The following is a 25,512-nucleotide window of genomic DNA, read 5'->3' as shown; positions in this document are numbered from 1 at the left end:
AATGAGACGTAGAGAATTATTTTCTAGTGAGATATTGGTAAAATAAACAAAAAAGTGGCAAGACAAAGGGTGTAGCAGGTGCTGCCACAGGAACGCCAACTTATACTTGACAGTCTGTACCGATAGTTTTGTGTTAGTGTTCACTTGATGCAATGTCATGTATGACAAGCCTGAATCACGTCGATATTTTATAAGACACTAGCTGTGCCTGCGACCTTGTACGCGTTTGAGTTTGAGAACAAAAAAGAAAAATTTGTAGCCTAAGATATTCCTTATTATATAAGTTATCTGGCAGTGAAAGTCCCGTCAATCTCGGTCCAGCCGTTCCAGGGATTAGCCGGAACAAACAGACAGACAAAAAATTGCAAAAAAAACGTTATTTTTGTATATATGTATACATATAATTATGCATCGAGTAAAAAAGGGCTATTTTAATATTACAAACAGACACTCCAATTTTATTATATGCATAGATTTGTTATATCTTTAATTAACTATTTCTATTAAGTAGATGATCTCGTTGTTACAGCCACCCAATGTGTTACAATGAACTGGTTGTGATACAGATAAATTTATAATTTCTATAAAATTTATAAGAATAATTCTTCACGTACAGTCTACACTACGTGCATAGTGAAAAAACTGAATACATTGTCGTTAAATGTCGAATTTCGAATGTTGAAGTTCTGTTTCCATACTGATTTGCTTTAAATCCTTAAATCTTAAATTAAAATGAATTGATTTAAAAAGTTACCTTTGGCATAAACGGAGTGTGGTTGCAGAGCCTGTACGGTGACGCTGGTAGTATGCAGTTCGTCTGCCCGTAGTCGGAAGTGGAAGCACTCGGAAATGAGCGCTGTGCCATCTTCGGAAACTTCTACGGCAGCGGTGCGGCGTGCTCTAACACCCCGACACGCTCGCTCTTGCGTGACACGTGCCACAACTTCGCGCTTGCTTGATGATGGATCCAGCTAATAATAAGTTTACCAACTTTATTTAAGTTAAAGTTTAAAACTGTACCTACCCAAAATTTATAGATGAAATTTTGACTCGAATGTCTGAAACCTCTTTGGGATTGAGTTGCTTTTAAAATCAATATGATATGCTTCAGAATTTCCTACGTAAGTTAATCTGCGGTGAAATCATATATTTTTTTTTAATTTATATTTTCTTTTAATAAAGGGTTTATTTAAATTATTTGGTTTTCGAAAAATAACATGGATTAAAATGTGTAAACTTGAAATGGATAAACTTACCTTTAAGTTTCGTGCTTCTATTACTGTAACGGTGAGCCGATTCAGATTTTCATTATAGAGCAACGATACTTGCACCTCTCCCAAATCTGATGTCGGATCCTGTATTTCCTATGAAATAAAATATATAATAATAACCCTAAAATAAAAATTGTTCGTTATATAACCGTAAAGAAAGTTGTTCAATATATTCAAACATTCCCTTGAGTTGCGAGGGTCAGCAAGCGAAAACAAAAGCCGAATCAATTTAAATATTTATTTCGCGCATCAAATCTCAACGGTGTTCTTGATTGCCTCGACAATGTACGATCAAATTTATCTAGACATTCTCCTGTTTTACATTATATGCTTATCAATAAAAATAATACCTAAAAATGGCAGGAAATTAAAAATGTATAAACTTTACTTAGCTGGTTTCATATTCCAAATTATTTAAGTGTGTAAATTATTTACGGTTGGATAATAGATTGAAACGATTTAAACTAATGCGATACTAAATAATTAATTTTGCATTTTGAATAATTTAAATATGGAACACTAAAAATTATTCTAGTTATTTATAAGTGAGATTAAAAATTATACCTTTTCAATATCCAATTTGTAAAGTTGGGGCTCTTCGTCTGGAGCAACCCCTTCCAGTTCGCTGAGCGGTAGTATGATATGTCCTATCAGTTGCTTGTTCCGTCCAACTCTTCCCGTATCATGGACCGAAAGCTTCAGCGTCAGACTTTCTAATTTACCTGGTGGAATCTGTTGATACATTTAGTACTTAGTAAATAAGACATAGACTACAAGTGTGAAAAAATAAATGTATTAATAATTATATAATATGATATTTATTTTTAAAAGGTTGTATTTAATAGTTTCGGTACAACTATATTGTTTAGCAACAGGCCGAAAGATCATAATAGTAACATCAACTTGAGTCTTTAATATTGGTTCAGTATATGAACTCCTGAACTTTAAAGTAAATATTGGCTTTTACAAAGTTGACATACTTAACAATTCACGTTAGATTTCAATGGATATTTAATATAAGGGATGTTTAATTGTTGTATCAGATAATTATGTAATATTAATAATAATATCAATCTCAAAATTAGGCAATACTTAAAGGAAGAAACTGAAGAAAGGAATTAAATAAAATAAAATGTAACTCATCAACTTTTGAGCAAAAAAATTTATTATTATTAGCCGTTTATTATTAAAGAAATCTATAATGTTATCATAAATCCGAAAGCAATTCTGTCTTGAGTAACAGTGACGATTTCCGGGCTATGGATAAAGTTCTGTAAATTGCAGACAGACAAACCCGAAGATTAATATATTTTTCAATTATATATATTTTTCCTTTAATTATATTTTAATACAAGTATTGTAAATGCCAAAAAAAAACTGTTCATATTTTTATAATTTGTTTGTTATTAAGTTTGTTAATGTCTTGTTCAAAAACAAATTACAGCATTTTTAGTGTTTAATATACTACCAAAGCTTCGCGGTTTCGCCAGATTTCGCAGTCTTATTTAAATTTAGACTATTATTGAGGCATTCAAATTTCATTTTCTTGAATGTAATATAAGCAATATTAGGGAACTCGATTTAGGTGGTGCTCAAAATTAAGCCGTACTCTGCTGATTGGTTTGAGTGTCGGTTCTATTTGCGGACGTGAATCGATTACGCCTTGCGATCGGTAATAATCTCTATAAATATTATATATTTAACAAAATAAAATATATTTTCTATAAAATAAAGCAGTAATTTATCAATAATTAGATTTCAGTCAATATTTTATATTGAAATTTGTAAAAATTAATCGTGAAATAAAATCAATACTAAATGTGATGTTAAAAATTCAATGTTTTAGCATTATGTAAATAAAAATTAACATTTTGTAACCTGCCAAAAAATTTGCCGATAATACGCATATACCACAACAAATTTAATATAATCACAAACCAAAATTAACCAAACCAAATATTACTTACTATAAATAATAAAATATTGTAAATAATAATATGCGTTACTTGTATTTATAAACATAATGTTACATGTTAGGCTATTAATATTAAATTTATTTAATGTTTTAATTTACTTTAAATAATATTTCAAATTCATGTTAATATCATTTACATAGTACATAATTTTCAGTGTGCTTACGAGTATATCAATATAATTACAAACGTGATATATACACCTTTGCTCTCCCGAGGGAGAAAGCAAGCACTCACAGTGATAAACTTATTCTTGGTTGCTCTTTCTTTTGTAACACAATTATTGTGTCATGTTATATAATTCTAAGAACGAGATTGGTATACAAATAATAAAACAAATAAATAAATCGCCATACTCATAAAGTCCAATTATAAATTCGCATTTTAATGTTGATTATTGACCTTCGGAAACTACGATGCTTTACCTCATATCAACATATTACACTGGCTTATTCACCCATCAAAGCGAATAACAATAATACTGAGCACTGTTGTTGAGGCGGGAGAATATCTGGGTGGTACCTACCCTAGCTTGCACAAAACTACCACTATGTTTGTACAGAATTCTAGCATAATCCGCTAGGTAAAATAAAGAAACAGCCTGTAAATTTCCCACTGCTGGGAATGGACTCATCTTCTATTAAGGAGAGGGTTTGGAACATATTCCACCATGCTGTTCCAATGCGGGTTGGTGGAATGCACATGTGGCAGAATTTCGATGAAATTAGATACATGCAGGTTTCCTCAGGATGTTTTCCTTCACCACCGAGCACGAGATGAATTATAAACACAAATTAAGCTCATGTATCATTAAGCTAATGCTCAAGTGGTGCTTGCTTGGATTTGAATCCGCGATCATCGGTTAAGATGTACGCGTTCTAACCACTGGGCTATTTCAGCTTCGGCCAATCGACTAGGTAACCGTTTTCAATTAAATCATATCGTAAAATTCGACCTACATTTACTAACAGACGAAGTTAAATTAAAGCTTATGAAAAATTATAATTGAATAGGCATTTAACAACATAAAAGAGGGTACTTTGTTCATTTCAACTCACTTGGTAAACGAAAGTTTCATCGTAGAACGGATTGCAAGTTTTCTTCTTTTGTTTCGTTTGCAGAACTCGCCTCTCATCGGGCATAAGTTGAATCCTGTTAAGTTAAAAGTAAATCTTAAAAAAAAAATAGGTACAAAGTCTTATTGCAATAGAACGCTGTGGCGCTTTGTGTTAACGAAGTAGGTACACTCGCGTAGTTACCCGCTCTTTGTCAATATAAACGAATTTTATTGTTTCCTCCAGCTGCTTCCGTTTCTTTTATTCTTTGTTAGTATATTTTAAACAAGTTAGCTTACGTGGATTTTTCAATTATATCGTATGGGATTGAGTGGACATTTACAGGAATAATTATTAAAAACATTTGAGTGAGTTATTAAAATATTTTATTTTTATATTCTTGTTAAATTATGCTTTATTTGTAATTGTAAAACCCTATTATAACCTGTTCTTCGTATAAAATGAAACAGACTGAAATAACCTTGGCTAGTCGGGATAAAGATTAAATTTTCAAAGGAGAATTTTCTTTTCATATTATCTTTTGAAAAATTACGTAAGGATGAAAAATGAATCTATCTTATATAGATTGCTGTGTATAATTGATGGATTGAGTTTAATTGAAGAATAAATTAAAAAATATATATTACAAACAAGACATAAAGCTTGAAGTAACTTCAATAAAACATAATTTATATTCGTGTATTTTTTATGTATTTGTCTGATCAACACACAGATGTATAATTAAAAAAAAATAATTAATTAACTTAAATTTAACTTAATTTCCTTCTCTCCTTTTAATTGAAATGCTTTGAATATGCCCACGCTGCTACAATGTAGTTAGATGGACACACATGAATTACAGGTACAAATTAATTCGTAATCTTCATGTAAGGGCTATTTTAGGACATAGTTACTCTATATCCTAAAATAGGTTGAATAAAATAACTCTCGATATATAAATTTACCAAAGGATCGCTGTCTGGAAACTCAAGCGCGCTGACCGCAACCAACGCCCGTGTTGCTAATATAAATGTTTATCATGAGGGAATTCGAAACCACAATCACTATCATAGCAGCTGCTTAAGTACCTCACTGGCCTTATTATAAAAATACTATAGTATACTTTAGTATAATGTGTAATGATTTTAATACACTGTTTAATTATAAAACTTTTGTTTAAAATAAATAACATGGCATTCGTTTGAATTGTACATCAAACGGGAGACTAATTAATAAACATGTATTAATCTCATGATTTTTTTTTTGTATTGACATCGATAGATGTTGGAAACTTTGCTTCGAAATAAAAATATATACATAAAATATAAATTTTATTTTCTCAAAAATTACATGCCGTATAATTGTTTTATATTATTGAAATTTAACTTGTGTTTTACCTTAAAATCTATATGTACTATAATATGTACAATGTACATAAGTGATACCAATCATTGATTAATTACGAGATCTCAGAAACTATAACACAAGGATATCCACTAATAATGGATTTTACGAAAGTTTTACCCCTAAGGAGGTACAACGGGGTTGGAAGTTTGTTTTGCTAATGTCGGGCGCATAAAGCCGCAGGTTTCGTTAGTATTGAATACAAACATTTTTATTCCATATAAGGTCTGGAAATTACTTAAAATTGTTCCGTTATGTACCGCTATATACTCTCAAGGGTCTATGTGTGTGAAGTGTCATAAATTTTGTTAAAAGGAAGAAAAGGTTAACTATTTTCATACATAAACGAAACAAAAAAAAAAACAATAAATTAAAAGCGTATGGAAATCTAGTAACGTAAAATATAACGTAAAAATATTTCTGACTAAAACCATAATTTATATATGTACTAATTAGGAGTGAATGTTATTTATTTACTATTATTTTAATTTTAAAATGCTATGAATATAGATATCAGCATATTAAAATAATTATAGTATAAATAAATTTCTAATGTCTTGAACCAAAGAATAGCAAGAAAAAAAGTGGTAATATTCACGATAAATTAATGGTGGAGAAAAAACAGACTTCATTATTCTCGAATAAAATACAATAGTAACGTACATTAAAAAATATTTTACGTAATATAAAATAACGTTTTGTATAAATTTAAGACGGATAATACTTAAAGTTTAATACTTACAATGTTCTATCGTTACACGCTATAACGTTACATTTTCAGAAACGTTGCACCATAAGAGTTCTTTAATCGTTACGTTATAGCGTTAAATTTTTAGAAACGTTGCACCATAAGGTGACTACGGAGTTCATTTTATTAAAATCTTTTTAAAATTAAAATAAGGTTACGGCTTAATATAAATCGTATAGCCAAACAAAATATTTAATCATGTATTTCGCGAATGTGACGGAAATGAGTAACAGGAAATAGAGAAAAATGTTTCACATTATATTTATAGTATTATACATACATATATTTCACATTATTGAAATACATATACATAAAATAAAATTGGAGTGTTTGTTTGTAATATCAAAGTATCAGCATTTTACTAAATGCATGTTTATGTTTACACAGTACACGTACCGAATGAACATTTTTTTACATTTTATGTTTGCCTGTCTGTTTGTTCTGGCTAATCTCTGGAGTAGCTGGACCGATTTTGAAGTGATTTTCACTGGCAGATAACTGATATTATAAGGAGTAACATAGGCTACAACAGTAACTTTTTTGTTAAATTCGAACGCGTACGAGTTCGCGAACTCAGCTAGTTTCCTATAAAACTTGTTAAGCCAATGCTCTCGTCATTGTAAAATGTTACCGTCTATACTAATATTACAACGTCAAAAGTAACTGCCTGCCTGCCACTCTGATGCTCTTTCACGACCGAACCTTAATGACAATTGTCATAAGCTATTTTTTACGACTAACATCTGACGACAAAATAAAAATTCAAGCGAAGCCGGCAATAACTAGTATGTAATAACTTGTGAGGAAATTAAATCTGGTATGCATTATGCTGAATTTGCATTGCTGAAACTATTTTACCCCCTACATGTATACACACATACATAGAAATTGTAAAAGCAGTCAGAGTCGACCTTAAAACGGAAATTTGAATAAAAATTGGAAGCTTAATGATCACATTTGGTGCAGCGTAGAGTAGAATTTAGTCTAAATAATAAATGTCCATAATTTGCGTTAGTTAACATTCTCTTTTTGTGTATTATTCATAATTAAATGCATGCGCGTTATTGCGCAAAAACTGATATTTATTGTATATCTGCACTTTGTCAATGGATATGAAACATCCAATTTGTAAACGATCTGACCCTTAATTTATAGTAAGTAAGTAAATTATGAAGAAACACATTTGTATCTCGATAAAGTGAAGTCACTTAAGTCATACGATATATTCAAATCTATTAAAGTAATAACAAACCAAATCAATTAAAAACAAGCATTTTTGAATAATTAGTGAACAAGTTACCACCTGTTCAGAAAGTTGATTCTACCGAGAAAAACCGACAAGAGACAGTAGTTACTCTTTTTCAACATTTAAAAATACAGCCATGTTAGTTAATTGTATGTAATATATCGTCGAAGATTAAGGAAAATAAAGAAATATAGTTTAACTCACCTCATATAAGGGTCGCAGGCATTAGCGAGAGCGGGTGTACGGGAAGGTAGATGCTTAGCCTTTATAATATGCACCTGAAGGCGCTCCGTCCCCGATTCGTACTTCAACGTGAACCACACACGCCCCTAGGGAAATAAAAATGAGAGTTGATTCTCGGTTGCATACTTCAAATTATGTCGCTTTACCGTTTAATATTCCATGTGTTTTAAAGCTACGTTCTATTTGAGTTTATTAATTTTTAATTTTAATGTTGTTAGCTCTGCTTACGTTTGCTTTGTGAAATTTAAATTAAGAATTATTATTTTTAAATATAACTGCATCTGACATACTACTAGTGTTCTTGCATTGTTCGAAATTCTACCATAATTAATTTGCAAGATTTTTGCTTCTCTTAATAATCTCGGAAAAGGAAATCTTTTGACAATCAAAATCAAAATAAACTTTATTCAAGTGGGCTTTTACAAGCACTTTTGAATCGTCATTTAACAATTCAGTAAAGCTACCACCGGCACGGAAAGTAGATTCTACCGAGAAGAACCGGTACGAAACTCAGTAGTTACTCTTTTTCAACATTTAAAAAATACAATCATATTAGAAAATCAGTAGTTACTTAAACACATTTATATATGTATGTAATGTATCCTGCTTGGAAGTCAACAGGTATTAATTCCACGCTTTTTTATCATGTAAAAAATCTTGTATCGAATAATATGCCCTATTTACTAATGTATTTTTTACAAACGATTTGAATTTAAGAAACGGCAAAGTTAAAAATGTCTGCGGAATTTTGTTATAGAAACGGAATCAGAGGACAATAAAGTAATTACTTGTTTTATATATAAATACGTATCTGGAAACTAATATTATAGTATCGTATCATAGCTATGATTCTGAAGTATGACGGAAGTGCAGTTTCGTGGCCCAGATAACACATAGGTTCTCTTTGGTCTTGCATCTGAACTTTTTTTTAATCAGATAATAGTCTTTATTAACATAAGAATTAACAACATTAAATGCTTAAATATATATATACAAATATGAACTAAAACTAGTTACTGTATAAATCTTGACCGCGTGGAACTTTTTAGTTTTTTTATTTACCATCTTATACTGCTTTTCTGTTTATTATTTGTCCTTGTTAAACATGATCAAAATAATAATAAAAAACAAATTATTAAAACTAACGAACGGAAACAAATGAAAACCTATTAATAAAATTATATTTGTAAATAAAGATCTTAATCAATTATATAGTTAAGAACGTGGTAATACTATTAATAATGTAAACCTCCTTTCTTGTTAACATTTACAGGTACATTCTTGTTTTTTTTTTTTTATAAAAAATAAAATCCCCAAGTTGCGGTAATAAAGTACTAGCATAAATATTCATTAAAACTTCGTTCGAGCAGAAAGCCGACGGATCTAGCTTTCGTTCAAATAAATTACATTCCCTTGATTGATGAATATCAGGATTTTGCTTAATAGTAAACTGTAGCTGATTAAAAGATAATACCTTAAGCCTCTTTAAGATAATAGATAATTAACCGATATAAAAAATATATATAATGGTAATATTTCTTTTTAATATTAAAGAACTATATTTATTAATTATTAGAACAGGGAGACGGCATTTTATTTTTAATTTAAAAATATTTTCAATTTAAGAGATTAATTGATTTACGGAGTCCAATAAACATGCCTAAAGTTGGATCAGTTGAATGTAATTTATAATTTTGTTACGGAACGTTTTAAGTATGTAAGACTAAATGAATAAATCTGATTCTCAAATAACGTCAAAAGTTAAAGAGCCAAAGGTTTTAGTGAGTTTAATTATATCCTGAAGTTTATATGTAAAATAAATTTAACGCCTGCTTGTATAAGATGACGTACTGTCGACACATTTATATGTAATATTGTAAACGATTTTAATTTGAAATTGAATTGGATCGGTGAAACAGGTTGTCACAGACTAATGGATTCTCACAGTTATGGAATTTATTAACAGTTTAACGATTGCATGTCAGAAACAAAATGTTATATAAATTTTGAATATAGCTTACTTTTTTACAGTTCAGTTTTTACAAATAACGAGAATGTGAAATTCACGCTTCAGACTAAATTTAAAAATTGTGAACCTGTGAAGTACTAGCTGAATCTGAACCGGCTTTAACCAGTTTTACCCCCTTAGGGTCAGAGTTTCGTAAAATACGTTTTTAGAGGGTATATCCTTCATATAAGTACCTGCCAAACTTCAGGTATGTAGGTGTTATTGTTTCTGAGATTTCGTTACTAATCTAAATAGATTATGTTCTAAAAATCTATTCAAATGCAATGCAATTTTAAATTATTATATTCAAGAAACGTTTTCTTATTTATAAGTGCAGATTTTAAATATTTTGGTGTAAAATGAAAAGAAAACTGTGTTTGTGTGACTTTGCCAACAGCACTGGAACTTTGATAGTGAAAAAACACCGGTAGACCCATCAACAGTTTTGCATTCTCGTCGAGCCATGAAAAGTATAAAGTACTGCCTAACACATAACCTTCAGATTTATATTGAGAAAGTCTTGCTAGAAAATCTCAATAAAGTTCAGCGACCCGGCCTTGGATTTGATCTCACTACCCCAAGATCTCCAGGTCAGTAAGCTAGCCAATAGACCAACAGAGTACTCAGAAAATATATGCTATTACAGCGTATTTCATTACTAAAAGTAAAGGGTTGTTAATTGCAGAAATACAATTAAAATCTATTTAATTATTGTAGTCGTATTTTTATGCTCCCTGTGACCTTTCAAATATGTATTCAGTAAAAAATTTAAATATATTTATACGATTCATGGAATTCATAATTATAATAACTTTTTTTTAAACTTGTCTTAAGTGCAGTCCTATTAATTAATTAATGTTTCTTAATGCTAATTATGTTAATGAATGTAAAGTACGTTAATTAATAGCTCACAGTCAGCTGGTCAGTTTTGAATTGAATTCGGATCAGAGGTAGCTTACAAGAGACTCAACATAAAAAAATACCTACTCGTATGCCTGAAACACTGGCCTAACTACCACGCGGTTGTAGTGGCGGGCGGGAGTATTTTAAGATTATTACCTAGTATAATATATTACATTAAAATTTTGTTAATTAATTAATATTATGAAATTAAGTGAAATAATCAATTTTATAGTGTACTACAACTCCTGTCCCTTTGAGGAGAAGATTTCGAGCATATTGCACTAACCCGTTCCAAAGCGGGTTGGTGGAATACACATGTGGCAGAATTTGTTTGAAATTAGACACATGCAGTTTTCCTCAAGATGGTTTCCTTCTCCTCTGAGCACGAGATGAATTATAAAGACAAATTAAGCACATGAATCAGCGGTGCTTGCCTTGGTTTGAACCCGCAATCATCGGTTAAGATGCATGCGTTCTAACCACTGAGCCATCTCGGTATTTTAGTAGTTTTTTAAACTGAATAAATACTAAGATTAACAGTAAATTTACATGATAGTTAAATAGAATAAATGAAATTAAATTAATTAATTAATTTTATTAATTACCACGTGTCCTTCAGGCCACAGTTGATCTTCAACCAGACAGTCCGCTTTATAAAGTGATGGATCCAAAACTCCCAAGTCGGTTGTATTCGCTGAAAATTATAATAATAATTACTATACAAGTTTCATATTATTATTATGATTATTTAATATATCAACAATATAAATCGGCTTGCGTTAAACTTGTTTCAACTCTGAATTACTTAAATATTAATTGCTATATTAAATCATATTTTAAGCTATCGCAACGTCCCTGGCGAATGCTTCATTCCCTTATTGAAATTCTGTTCAAAATAAAAATATATAATCACGACGATTCCCGAATAAAAATGTATTATAAAATTCTTAGTTTTATTGATAAATTTGCAAAGCCGTAGGCGAAGCCTAGGTGAATATATAACGTTTAATTATATTTCCGGTATAATTAAACGTTATATATTTTACGCTTATCTTATGCATAAATGAAGTTTATGCGTTAAATTTGTGTTATATTAGTTACATAAAATATATTTATATTTTGTGATTTATGTATCTTAATTATTAAGCATGTTTCAATGCATTATAAAGTACAAGTACCAATCTACGAGTCAGTTAAGCCAAAGACGTTACGTCCCTTGGGAAAACTTAATGGTTCTACAGAACAATCGGAGTTATTTCAAACAGCTCATTTAAGTCGACTTATAGAAACTCGTAGGTCGTTGTAGGTATTAATACGAGTGGGGATTTGTATGTAAAGCCTTATACAAAGCAATTAAGCGATTGAACACAAAACCAATAGCCAGTCGTTCAGCGCCTATTCAAATTGTTTACTTTGAATTACCATTTTATATAAGTCAATTTTATTTACATGTTCTTTTTATGAAATAATTTAAAAAAAGAATTCCGAACGATAATTTTTTTTTTAATTTTTATTCTCTTCTCAAAATGAGCTATGAAAATAATTTATCAGCCTATCTGATATCAAATTAGTGATTAAGTTACGTATACATATAACCTAATCAAAGGAAATAATAATATTTATATAAAAGATAACATTAATACGTTTGATTGAATAAGACACTGATTGGAAGCTAGCTTTAGTATCTTTCGTAATATCGCTTTCATTCCTGTGATTTTATCTAGATATTTTCTATCGACTTTATGTAGTTTCAGATTGAAATAACGATAATCACACTGCGGAATCATCTGATTTATATTCCGATGAGCTAGAAATTTTTAAGGTTAATTAAACTGCTTTAAATTGTCGATAGAAAAAACGTGGACATTTTAAATTTTGTTAGCTTAAAATAACACATTCAATTTACTACTACTTATATTAAAAAAAAAACAATTGTTTTTAAAATATTGCTACCACTCGGCCTTACCTCACATATAATTACATTATGTGAAACGTTGTCTCAAAATCGTAAAAAGATAAGACATTTTTTCATGCCAATTTTTCTATGTGTCTTGTTCTTTCGTTTTTTTCCCTATTTTGATAAACAGTAGAATATATTTGTATTATATGGTATTCCGTATAAATATTTAAATTTAGAATATCGCGCAGATGTTCAAAAGGCAAGGGACATAAATCTTGATGGAGATTTGAATAACTGATAACTGTATACTATTCAGACGATCCTGGATACCGTATTATATCTTGAGCTTTTATTGCATGTCACTAATTGTCTCATGTACATAGTATGAGGGAACTTCGATAACATTGTGTTACTTGAGAATGCTATACTTTAAAAGCAATTAACACTGTCTAGCCGAGTACATTTTACGGGTAAGTTATAAATAATTAAATAGTAGAGTTCGTCTAGTTCGAGCGTCTTATATTTGCGTATATTTCAGATCGATACATAATTTTTAAAAATAGAATTTCTTATTCATGAAATGTTTGTTCAATAATATTTCAAAACTTTATTTGCGAAGATATCAATAATGTTTTTTATTTGTGTAAACGAAAAAAGGTATTTGTTTCTTAAACATTAAAGTTCAATTTTCAATAATAAATCAGTATTTACCAATTAATTATTATTAGAGTTCTTAAGTTTCTTTTTCATTACCATTTAAAAATCTTTTTCTTTTTTCTTTTATTTTTCTTCTTTGTCAAACGACAAAAATTGTGGTTTGAATGCGTACAGCTTATCAAATTAGTTTATAAATTTATTTGATTCATAAAATCTTTATTACATTTTACGTCAACTGTCCTTAAAAAGGTTGTGATGTACATAACTACGTAAAAAGCTCTCTACTTTTACGACCTGTGAGTAAAGGAATGCTCTAACAACGTATTTGCGGACAAATTACCTAATATTTACTCAACTCTTCACGAAGATACTTCAATATACGTTTGACGCAGAGGAAATATTATATCAAGCAATAACGCTTAAAACTTCCAAATTCTAAATTTCAAAAAGGATTTTATCAAAATAAAATGATATGACGTCCTACTTTGTGATACCGCTTTTTTAGGAATTCTTAAAGAACATAAGTAAATTCTGAAAGATAAGATTTCAATACTAAAAAATCGTAAGCTTGAAATTTTATATCAAGTAATAACAAATCTTTGAAACTATGAAAAAGATTTTGTCAAAATAAAATGACATGACGTCATACTTTGTGATACTGCTCTTTTGGGCACTTTTAAAGAACATATTATACTCGGAAATTTAAAATATGAATACTAAAAATCTTGAGTTTATTACATTTGTAAAATTTTGACTTGTACGAATTGTATTATGTAAATTTTACTGTCTAGTAGAAAATAACTTTTGACTTCGAGATTTCAACCTTAACTTTTGATATTATAAATGAAAAAAAAAAATGTTCTTTTTTATTTCTTTTACCCCAGTTCTTTGCGAGACATTTTGATTTTTTTTGCTGACGGTTTATTTTATATAAATACTACTTATACGTAATATTTTTAACAATTCGTAACTACCTGTTATGATCAAGTGATTGCAAAAAGCTTCATCAAAAGTATTACACCTCGCCTCATTGCCTCCACTGGTGACAGGAGGGCTGGTTCGTTTTTTGCCCAGAGGATCGGAATTTCGATTCAACGGGGAAATGCTGCTAGCATTCCTGCCACCATTCCACGCGGTCAAGATTTATACAGTAACTAGTTTTAGTTCATATATATATATATATATATATATATATATATATATATATATATATATATTTAAGCATGTAGTGTTGTTAATTCTTATGTTAATAAAAAAATAGTGATTGACTAGTTACACGATATAAATATTTAATATTTAATCAAACTGGATAGATACAGAACAACGCCACGTTTTACACTTCTATATTTAAATAACCCACGCTTTTGGATTAAGTAAGGTCAGCAAGATTACCCTCAACCATGTAGACGTCTCAGATTCGTAGAACGTAATCTAAAAGACGGTCATCCGAAATATAAGATTTATACTAAATTTCACTATGCATGGAAAAATTTATACCAATTTACTTATACATACATATTAGAATGTTGGATTATATTTACTACTAAATGTGCCCGGGACTTATGATTTTAAATTTAACAATAAAGTTTTATTTATTCTTATTACATCAGATTTCTGCAACTGAAAGTCCCGTCAAAATCGGTCCAGCCGTTCCATAGATTAGTCAGAACAAACAGACACTCCAATTTTATTATATGTATAGAAATGTAATTTACAATAATTCAAATGACTATATAAGTAAAAAAATAGACTGTATTTGTAAATCAATCAGAGCATTTCATTTAGTATTTATATGTATTGATTATATAATTTATTTGATGTATAATGTGTATTCTATATTAATATTTGTTTATTAGTTTTAGTTATAGATAAATGTTGTTTTATTTATTGGTAAATATAGATAACAATACCACCCACCTCACATTCTACGAGCGTTTCAAACAGACACCGTGGGTTGCCTGGAAGATATCGGTATGTAGAGATAATGTGGCCAAAATTGTATTCCCCTTTTGTTTAGGCTTTCTCTATGATGTATTATTTTATTTTCTCTTTGCGGTGTATGTATAATATAGTATAAAGTAATGTACGAATCGAAAAGAGTAACGTAAGATGCTATGTAAATTTTACATTCTGTAGGTTTTTTAGATTCAGATTAAAATTAATTCAATGATAGTTTAACAGTGCTTATTAAAGTTAACTTTAATAAAAAAATACAAAATCTCCTTAAGTTAATAGTTTTAATAAAAAACAAATAGAAGTACGTGATTCATATAAATACTTTTCCATGGATTTTAAATAAAATTGATAAAAAAATATTCAGATTAATAAAACTATTAACAAAAACATATAAGAAAATTATTAGTGTTAATTTGAATAGATTTAATTAATCTTTTTATCTTAAATTCAAACACTTCATCCTAGTCGAAAGCAAAAGAGATGACTATTTTAGACTTAGTTTATTCATAATTGAGTTTTCAGGTTCGGTAAAATGAAACGCTTAAACAAGATTATTGCTACCAGTAAATTCGATACCTAAAAGCTAAAAGATAATTGTAACCTATTGTTAGAGGAAAGAGACACACACATCTCGCTGTAAAAACGCAGTGGGTGTGGGGAGCGTTGAATGTGGAACTCCTCAGTGCCCAGGATGCCTAGTGCACTATGATACACAAAAATAAACACTAAAACAGCTACGGTACCCTCTCCGTCTCTTCGGCGTACGCTAAGGGATCTATCAACATCTTTTTTAACAAGCTTTTATTAGCCTCACTTGTAACTATGTATGTAAGAAAATCTTGGAATCTTAATTTGGCCCACCTCCCGGTCTTCGATTAGGATGAAATATTGCACACGCTCTAAGTTCTGATCAAATGACATGACTAGCTAAGAAACGTCATTGTGGTTTGTCAAACAAATGCAATGTGGGCATCCTCCACAAGATGGCGGACGGACTGTTTGAAATCCACCCACTAGATATAGATATCATCAATATATCAAGGGTTTGCTGTCTAGAATAAAAAAAAAGGTAATTTTTAGTGCGTGCTAAAACTGTGTTATTTAGTAAACTATTACATTTTATTTTCACTCTATTGGGTACAGATGGGCTTTTTCTTATGGAAACTATCTGCGTCGGATCTGTTTTTGTAGTATGATACCAAATGAACTTTTTTGCGGCTTAGATCTTGTTTTTACAAATTATTGAATAGCTTGTCATCGTTAGCAAAATACATTTAAATGTATATTCATGAAATGTACATTCAAAACGAGTGAATCGTGCGAGTTGTGGAATAAACAGCAAAACTTCCTTAATTTTTACTAAATTAAAATTAAGAGCAAATGTGATATTTAAATATTTGTGAGAATTTTTCCTACTTAGAATACTCAATCATATTGCAGTTCACGTTGTATTTTTATTCAAAAAATTACTCTTTTGCAATTTTCCCTTATCCTTGTATATTGAATTTTGAATCGAGCGATAACTTAGAATAACAAAACGTGAAAAGTATATTTTACTTATTTTCTTTATACTTTAAAAAGTAACAGCGAATATATTCACTTCTCTGCTCTTCTTTTATGGGGAAGGTTTAGAGTTGATTATAACACGCAGCTCCAAAATGAATGTACGTGTTACGGAATGTCATGTAACACATGCAGGTTACCTTACAAAGTTTTCCTTCCTCGCTGAGCACGATATGAAATAATATATACACCTATTAAGGTCGAAAATCAGTAGAGCTTGCAGTGAACCTGGAATCTTTATGTCATATTACGTCACTGAGTCATCTCGGCTAGCCCGATGTTAAAATTTCGATTCAGTATGATAAAAAGTCGAGATTTTTCCGTCAAGTTCTTTAGTGAGATTTGCCGCTGCAGCCGAAATGAGTTAATAAGGCATCAATATATAACTTCTGCCTTCTAATTTTAAAACAACGATTATGTTCTATCTCTCCGGTGTTTTTAAGGTAATATAATCAAAGTGACAAATGAATGCAATCAATACAACCATTTATTTACAATTAGTAATGCAAATATTTTTTGGAAATCTACATAAAAAATCTATGTTTATTGTGAATCGTGACAAAAAATCTATTCTGGACTCTATAAATATATAACCAAGTCTGCGAATCCGCGGTCGAAGCTATTTTCTGAAGCAAAGATTGGCAATATTTCTTAATCGAACACTTCATAAATAAAAAATAGAATAATCAATAGTAATAATATATTAGTCTGTACGTGAATATATTAAAGACAAACCGTGCTACGTGGTATTGCGAGACTGAATTTTGAAACATAGCATATGTAACAACAATAAAAATCTACAAATTTACAATAAAGATAAAATCATAGAAACTCTTTCAATCCTGAAATATGTAAATTGAAAAGAAGAAAGTCGTTAAAATAATTATTAGTAATTCTAATTGCATAATATAAAATAACAATTAATAAACAAATTTAAACTTTAAATGAACGACTTAAAGTTTACTTTTAATAGAGTTTGAAATTGAATTGCACCTTTAAGTTTTCATGCTTCCTATTTCCTTGTTACAACAACAACAACAACAACAGCCTGTAAATTCCCACTGTTGGGCTAAAGGCCTCCTCTCCCTTTGATGAGAAGGTTTGGAACATATTCCACCACGCTGTTCCAATGCGGGCTGGTGGAATACACATGTGGCAGATTTTCTATGAAATTTGTCATGCATCCTCACGATGTTTTCCTTCACCGCTGAGCTCGAGATGAATTATAAAGACAAATTAAGCACATGAATCAGCGGTGCTTGCCTGGGTTTGAACCCGCGATCATCGGTTAAGATGCACGCGTTCTAACCACTGGGCCATTTCGACTCATCATTCCTTGTTACATTTGTATTAATATAATATCAGAAAGTAGTATTAATTACAATCATTAATGCATCTAAGCTGAATTATGTGGTGTGTTTCTAACATTAAAAAAAAAGTATATAATTGAAAAAAATATATGATTCTTTATGAATTCTTCCATAATATAAATACGGTAACTGTACTGTTGAAATGCATAAAGAAACGCCGTTTGTTTTGATTTATAAGTTATTTTAGAAATCACAGAAACACGATTCAATTTCAGCTAATTGCTCAGATAAATCACTGTAAATTTCTTGAAGGATATTAACGACATAAATTATTTAATGACAAGTTGACAGATTGTGTACATAAGTTATTCATTCATTGGGATACACAACATTCCCAATGATTCGTAATTTGATATATTATGAATATTGGATTTCACAAATTATTGTTACCCAATGTTAAATATATAGTTAGTATAAGTGCATCTCCGTTTTATTCTGATGTAAACAAACAGATGAACTCTATGTTACCATAATTATTAATATTTTATTTGAATTAATTTTAATGTATTGTGAATAATGAAAACTACGAGACATTTGAAAGATTTTTCACTTTAAAGTGCTTATTATTCATATTTAAATTAATTGATCTTTGAATTTGAATGACATAATTATATGGCAACGCATGTGATATATGTTCTTTCTTAAATTTATGGTTCCTTTTAATTTGTTTATTACATATATTATAATAAAAAAACTAAGTGGCCTTATGAAAAGAAAAGAAAAATTGTCAGTGAATTTTATAATGTGGGGGTCACAGCGTGATATGAAAACTGCGTAATGTATTTGCTTCCAAAACCGCCAATTAAGTGTCACGTCGCTTGAAATAGACAACGTAATTTCAATGCTCGCCTTGTTTTACAATTTTTATTTTATAACTTATTTTAATTTCAAATGTTTACATTCGTGAATAAATAAGTTAATGATCATTTTGTAGTTATGAATTATTTGCATACTACTCGAAGAAATAAAACTTTTCACGCGCGTACATAAGAACACATGTCTTTATTTTCTTGGAATGCTTGTTTCTAAAATATAACAAACATTACTGTACGACGTTAACTCTGTCGTGGAACACTATAAATTCATAAAGGTCTACACTGCAACATACTGCATGAATTTCGAATAAGCTTTACAGCGTTAAATTTCCATTGTGAAAAATCACGTTTCACAAAGGAACGATGTGTAGCGCTTGTGTATTTCTTTCTCGATTAAAATATTTTCATGCGAAGAATGTTAATATATAGTATAATATGAGAATCAAGGATATTATGTTTTCAAATAAAGTACTTCACAACACTTTACTAAGAACTACTGATAATAATGGTTAAGTAAAATGTTTGTAAAAGATAAAAGTAGAAATCAAACTTTTAGCTTGTACATCGCGAGGCGATACACTGTTACTAATTTATGATTATTTTATATAATCTTCATTTATATAAATATGCCTTTTTATACATTAACTGTTAAAAATTCAAGAGAAAAAATGAATATTTATATTTAAAGTGAACAAGTAGAGTATTTAAAACTAATTATAACGGATGAATCGCGTATATTAATTATTTAAAAAAAATAATTAATATACGCGATTCATCCGTTATAATTAGTTTTATTTAAATGTGTAATAATCGCGAAAATTTAAGACAACATTAAGTAGAGTATTTATTAGTATTTGGTTTGGTCAATTATCAAATTAATTTTGTCCGTGGCTTTTTGTTTGCAATCTATAAAATTATGTCAGAATTAAAATTAATAATAAAGTAGAACATTTTTCATATCTATAAATAAAATGAATATATAAAATTGCCTCTGCCTCCTGAATGTGATTTATTTTTTTACAAATATTTAATTTTAAATGTAAAGCAAATATATTTTGATTGAATTGGTAATAAAGTTTAGCTTTAGTGCCGCAATCCCAGTGACGGCATACGATTAAGTTGTCAATAAAACTGGCTGTTGTGTAACCTCACGTGCTAATGTTTCGTGAAACATTATTAGCGAGTTAAAACAACTGTTGAATTTGACATTAGACGAGGAACGAACCAGACGCAGTACAAATACAACTTTGTCAACCTAAGCGCTGTGGTATTATTTATTTAATGTATTATTAACTCAATTGTACAACAATATTTAACAAAACCTACCTTTCGTTAAGTGAAGCTTAACTTTACAAAAGAATTTTCAATCAAAGAAGTTGTGATTATATTTTTACAGTTGTAAAGACTGAAATTGTTTTGATTATTAATAGGAAATTTATTTATTATAATGTCATCGAAATAGACTTTTGTATTTATGTATTACGTCGTACTCCTACGTACTTGTGGCGGCTTCACATAAGTATGAGGTTCTTTATACAATTTTTAGATTGAAGTAAAACCTAAAAGGAAAATCTTGTTTTTCCGGTTAGTAAACTTAAAACTCTTGACTTTTCACTTGTTTAAAATGCAAGTATTGTACATATAAATCTTCGTGTTGAATCACACTATTTATTTATGAATGATTACATAAAATCTAGAATCTAAGTGTATACACAGAGAGTCACATTGTTTATTATGTAGAGACGTTATATTATGGCACACGTAATGAGTATTAATTAACAAAAAAGTAAACATTTTCATTCGATCCGATGTTCTCTAAATAATAACTATGTTTTTCTTGTTTTTCTTTTGTCCAACGTTATCTAAATAATAATAATAATTTTTGTTTTGTTCTTCATATGAAACTATGGCTTAAGGTTTTGATATTGCCATATAATATTACGATCTCATTTCTTCTAGAATGACTGTGAATTGTTGTTGTAATAAAGATATGTGTAAGTGAACACTCATTTCGGACGAAGCTGCTGTATTAAGTGAGTACAAAATAATGTAGAACAAATTAATAAAGTTTGATACGCATATATTTATATATATGCAAACTAGATGTCACCCGCGGCTTCTCTCGCGTTTTAGCGGGTTGGTTGTCACGTGTTAGACTTTAAATGTAGGCTATGTTCCTTCCTAAAGTTCAAGTTTGCTTCACACATAATTTCATTAAATTTGGTTCATTGTTAGGTCGTGAAAGAGCTACAGACAGATAGACACACAGAGGTGTTTTCGCATTTATAATATTATGTAATAATAGTAGAGTACAAAAAATATATAGTATTCAAATACTGTGCGTATTTGAAAAAAAAATACAAGAAAAATCATCAGAAAGTGTCGAAGAGAAAGAGGAAGAAAGGGAATGGAAACTAACTTTTTTTTTGTTATTTCACTCTTCTGGAAGTCACGTAAAGGTACTTAAAGGAAAAAATATACGCAGTTTTCATTCTAAGATTAGAATGAAATATATAAGGTCAGTCCAACAGACCGAATATATATAAAAGGGGATCGAATGGGCCTGGAATACTGTTCAGACCGACTCTCTCAATGTCTAAGGTTACTTTTTGAACTAAATAATACCTATTTGGTTATTTTCAAACAACAGACATGTAACGATTTTTTTAAATTGTCATTCTATTTGATTAACTGAAATTCGTCACGAATTCTTTTATGAATCAATTTATGCGCTAACATTACAAATACATATAATTGACGATATAGCTGTTTGCAAGCCCGTCTGTGTATGTATGTGTCATATATATATTGTGCAGTAATACTTAGTCGTTCTAATTTGAAGGGTTAGTCAGTATAACAAAAGACGGCAAGGAATAAGTGTCTCGGTTCTCAAGGCTAGTGGCACATTAGTTATATGTGAAATAATTGGAATTTCATATGGCGCCATTGTTTATGGGCAATTACATTATATAGCAACTTTGAGCGTCAATCTATCTATGATATGAGAGAACACAATATTTAAAATGGAATTCACATCACTAGTAAGTTTGTAGAACAAAAATATTGCCTGCTTTTTCTGCTGGAAAAAGAATGGATCGCTAAGAAAGGTCGACGAGATAAAGAATACATTTTATATGAGTCCTCAATATCGAAGGAAAACATTCTTGTTTGATACGGTCGCAGTACGCGAAGAGACACATCGATTAAATTAAAGTTACATAGACTTGGCCAAATATCTCATACTGTACCATGCTTAAATAACAATTTTGGTACTGGACTGAGATTAGCTAACTTAATTAAATTCATATATATATATTGGACAACATCACATACATTACTCTGATCCCAATGTCATCCCAATGAATCGAACCCGGCACCTCGGAGTCGCGTACCCATGACAAGGAGGTCATCAAGTATCACATATATTAATTATACATTAAATATTACTTGCGTAAAAGTCACTTCTGAAATGCAATGCTTTTAAACATCGAGAACAGTATAATAAAGACGTATAAAAACAATATAAACTAAATTTGAAGAAACATGTGTGGTTTCTGAGAACAAAAGTAAAAAGTTTTCACGAACATAAGCGTTCATAGTCTTTACTATTTCAGCACAATACTAACTAATTATTTTCTTAGCCAATCCCGTGAGGCGAACCGAATATTTGGTCACATTTGTACTGTGGTTAAGCCGTGAAGGGTATTCACAGCTTTATTCTATGTGTTAAGTGCAATTTTATGTCTTATGCAGTACGTAATAACGTTCACCGATCCTTTGTCTAGGGATTGTAATAGAATACCGTATTAACGCGTTACACACACGTTAACTCTAATTACGTCCGTTGTTAACGTTATATGCTGCTAGTCGGAGCATATAATACCTGGAGTCTTGAAATTATCAAGATACGGGTTACAGATATAAGCAGGAAACAATACATATTATATTTTTAATGAATTGTCAGATTTAAAATATCATATGAACAGAAAGACTTCCACAAAACTCACTCTAAATCATTTTGTTTGATGTGGTGATGTAGTCACCACCATCCATAGACAATGGTACTTTAAGAAATATTAACATTTTTTACATTAGCAATGCGCCACCAATCTTGGGAACTAAGATGATGAGTCCCTTGTTTTGACCCACTCCTCAACCAGGTTGTATACCTGACTAATGTTGTATGACGGTAAAATATCTAATGAGGTATATGACGCTACTTACCCAGACCTACCACAAATACCTACCCAATTCATAATCAGTACAATCACTCAGTACTACGCTAAGAATCTTCAATAAATCACAAATTGGTTGACTTATCTTTTCAATTGAACGAGGAAAAAATTATGTATAATTTCAGTGTCCATTAGACGTGTTATAGCATAAAAATAATAACAGATTTTAAATTTCCCCCTGCTGGGCTAAGGACCTGCTCCTCTTTTAGTAGGTTAGGAGCATATTTGACTACGCTGCCTCAGTACGGGTTGATGGATTCACATGTGGCAGAATTTCGTTGAAATTAGAAACATGCAAGTTTCCTCGGAATGTTTTATAAACACAAATTAACCACATGAATATTCAGTAGGGCTTGCCTGGGCTTGAACCCGCAATCATTTGTTATTATGTACGCGCTTTAACCACTAGGCCATCTCGGCTTATATACATTTAATAGTTATTTGTATAATATTCAAGGAGACAAAACATTAAAAAATTAATAACGTATGTTTGTTTAAATGATTAAATTAAATAGATATATGGTATTTGTCAGGATATTATTTCGGCCGTTGAGTTGTCATGAACGTATTCCCAGCAGTCCTATCAGTTTTGTCCTGTCGCGTAAATATGTCAAATAGAAGCTTTAACGAAGTGTCAACACAAGTGGAGTGATCGTGACATTTAGGGCACAGGCAGGTAGATTGGCCGAGATCGTATTCAATCCTGAATGGACAAAGCTCTGTTAACAAAAGCTTCAATTGATTATGTCAGACACATCAAAGAGCTCAGTGCTTTAATAAATAACTTAATTTTATTTAATTAAAAAATAAAAACGGTTTTATAATTTAATAAACTGACTTAATATGAAATGTCAAAAGGTTTTGTTTCACGTGTTTGATTATAATCAATTAACGGAATTAAGACTTTTTAAATTATTTTTAAACATTGTGCGTATGAGAGCATACTTAAATGGATATCCTAAAGAAGTATTTACATATCATTAAAATAAGTTACAGTACAAAATATATAAACCGCAGGGAAAAGCGACGAGAAAGCCTACAAATACTCTTATATCACGTCTGGAAACGATAAGACCAATTTTATTAAAAATAATTAGGGGGCCCATTGGCTATTATTATAGCACATTCATCTTAACTGATTATGATCTACTTACATTTAAAGTTCTGTTTATAATTAAGCTCGTCCGTTTCGGTGAAAGAAAATATCGTGAGCAAAACTAGAATTGAAAAATCTATCTATCTATCTATCTATAATATATCTAATCCATATACACCCAACCATCCGAATTAAAGCAGCGTGGTGAATTAAGCTCCTAGCCTTTTCCTTTATATAGAGGATTAATCCAGCAGTACTTTCAAATTATTTCTATTCATATTTGAAATATAATCATACGAAACCAATTACAAACACAAGTCCCTAGCATCCGACTTCTGTTTCGCCCATGTGAGGGGCGAGTGAGTGGCCTACCACTCACCCGCCCCTCACCTGCAAAGTTGTATGCAAAATACTAAGATGATCGGTGTTATAGTTAAATAATTAAAGCGTTATAAATATAAAAATTTGCTATCGCATTTACATTGTTATTTATTAAGATAATTAAGTTCAAATTAATTTAATTTACATAAAATTTTGGGTACCACTTAGTAGCGGTTGCAAAAATGATTTTAATAATAATATAGTTTGCTATTGAGGTGAATAATAGATTTGTGGTTTCAACTCACCGGTGTTATGAATCATAAATGCAGGAGTGGCTGACGGGCGTGGCGGTTTGCGAATTATACATCGATTAAAACCAAAATCTAACTGCTCATGATGAATTTCAAATTTTAAAATGCAATCATAAGCATAGTTTTATTGATATTGCACCAGGCTTAAATGAACCGTGAAATTGTACTCTATGCAACAAACAAACGCAATATTAATAAGTTGGTCAGTTAGTTAGGACTAATTAGGGTAGATAACATTTTGTAGCGTACATACTCGTAAAAACAAAATAGGATAGTTTTAACTAGCAGTCATTTCGAAGGCTTGTTCATCCTTAGGGACATATTTCGTTTATTTACATTAAAACTATTATATAAATACTCGTACGTAGGCCTCGAGTGCCCGGGTTTGAGGTTCGAATCTCGAACCCGGTCGTGCCCATAAATATTTTCCGTCAAGG

At 30.2% G+C, this 25,512-nt stretch overlaps 1 protein-coding gene across 2 annotated transcripts in view; it reads right to left on the bottom strand.

The window, feature by feature from the left end:
- LOC124536906 (synaptotagmin-15-like) overlaps nt 1-25,512 on the bottom strand; it is a 76,931-nt gene that overhangs the window by 10,415 nt on the left and 41,004 nt on the right. For both annotated transcript variants that reach the window (XM_047113569.1, XM_047113568.1), the window contains exons 6-11: nt 11,457-11,545; nt 7,902-8,026; nt 4,303-4,396; nt 1,836-2,003; nt 1,257-1,364; nt 755-971 (exon numbers count right to left, since the gene is read on the bottom strand). In XM_047113569.1, coding sequence (XP_046969525.1) covers nt 755-971; nt 1,257-1,364; nt 1,836-2,003; nt 4,303-4,396; nt 7,902-8,026; nt 11,457-11,545 — 801 coding nt within the window. The remainder of the gene's footprint in view (nt 1-754; nt 972-1,256; nt 1,365-1,835; nt 2,004-4,302; nt 4,397-7,901; nt 8,027-11,456; nt 11,546-25,512) is intronic.

Source organism: Vanessa cardui, chromosome 17, assembly GCF_905220365.1.
Source record: "Vanessa cardui chromosome 17, ilVanCard2.1, whole genome shotgun sequence".
In the NCBI taxonomy this organism is placed as follows: domain Eukaryota; kingdom Metazoa; phylum Arthropoda; class Insecta; order Lepidoptera; family Nymphalidae; genus Vanessa; species Vanessa cardui.
Note: the sequence above shows the minus strand (reverse complement) of the source record. Positions and strands in the feature narration are given on the sequence as shown.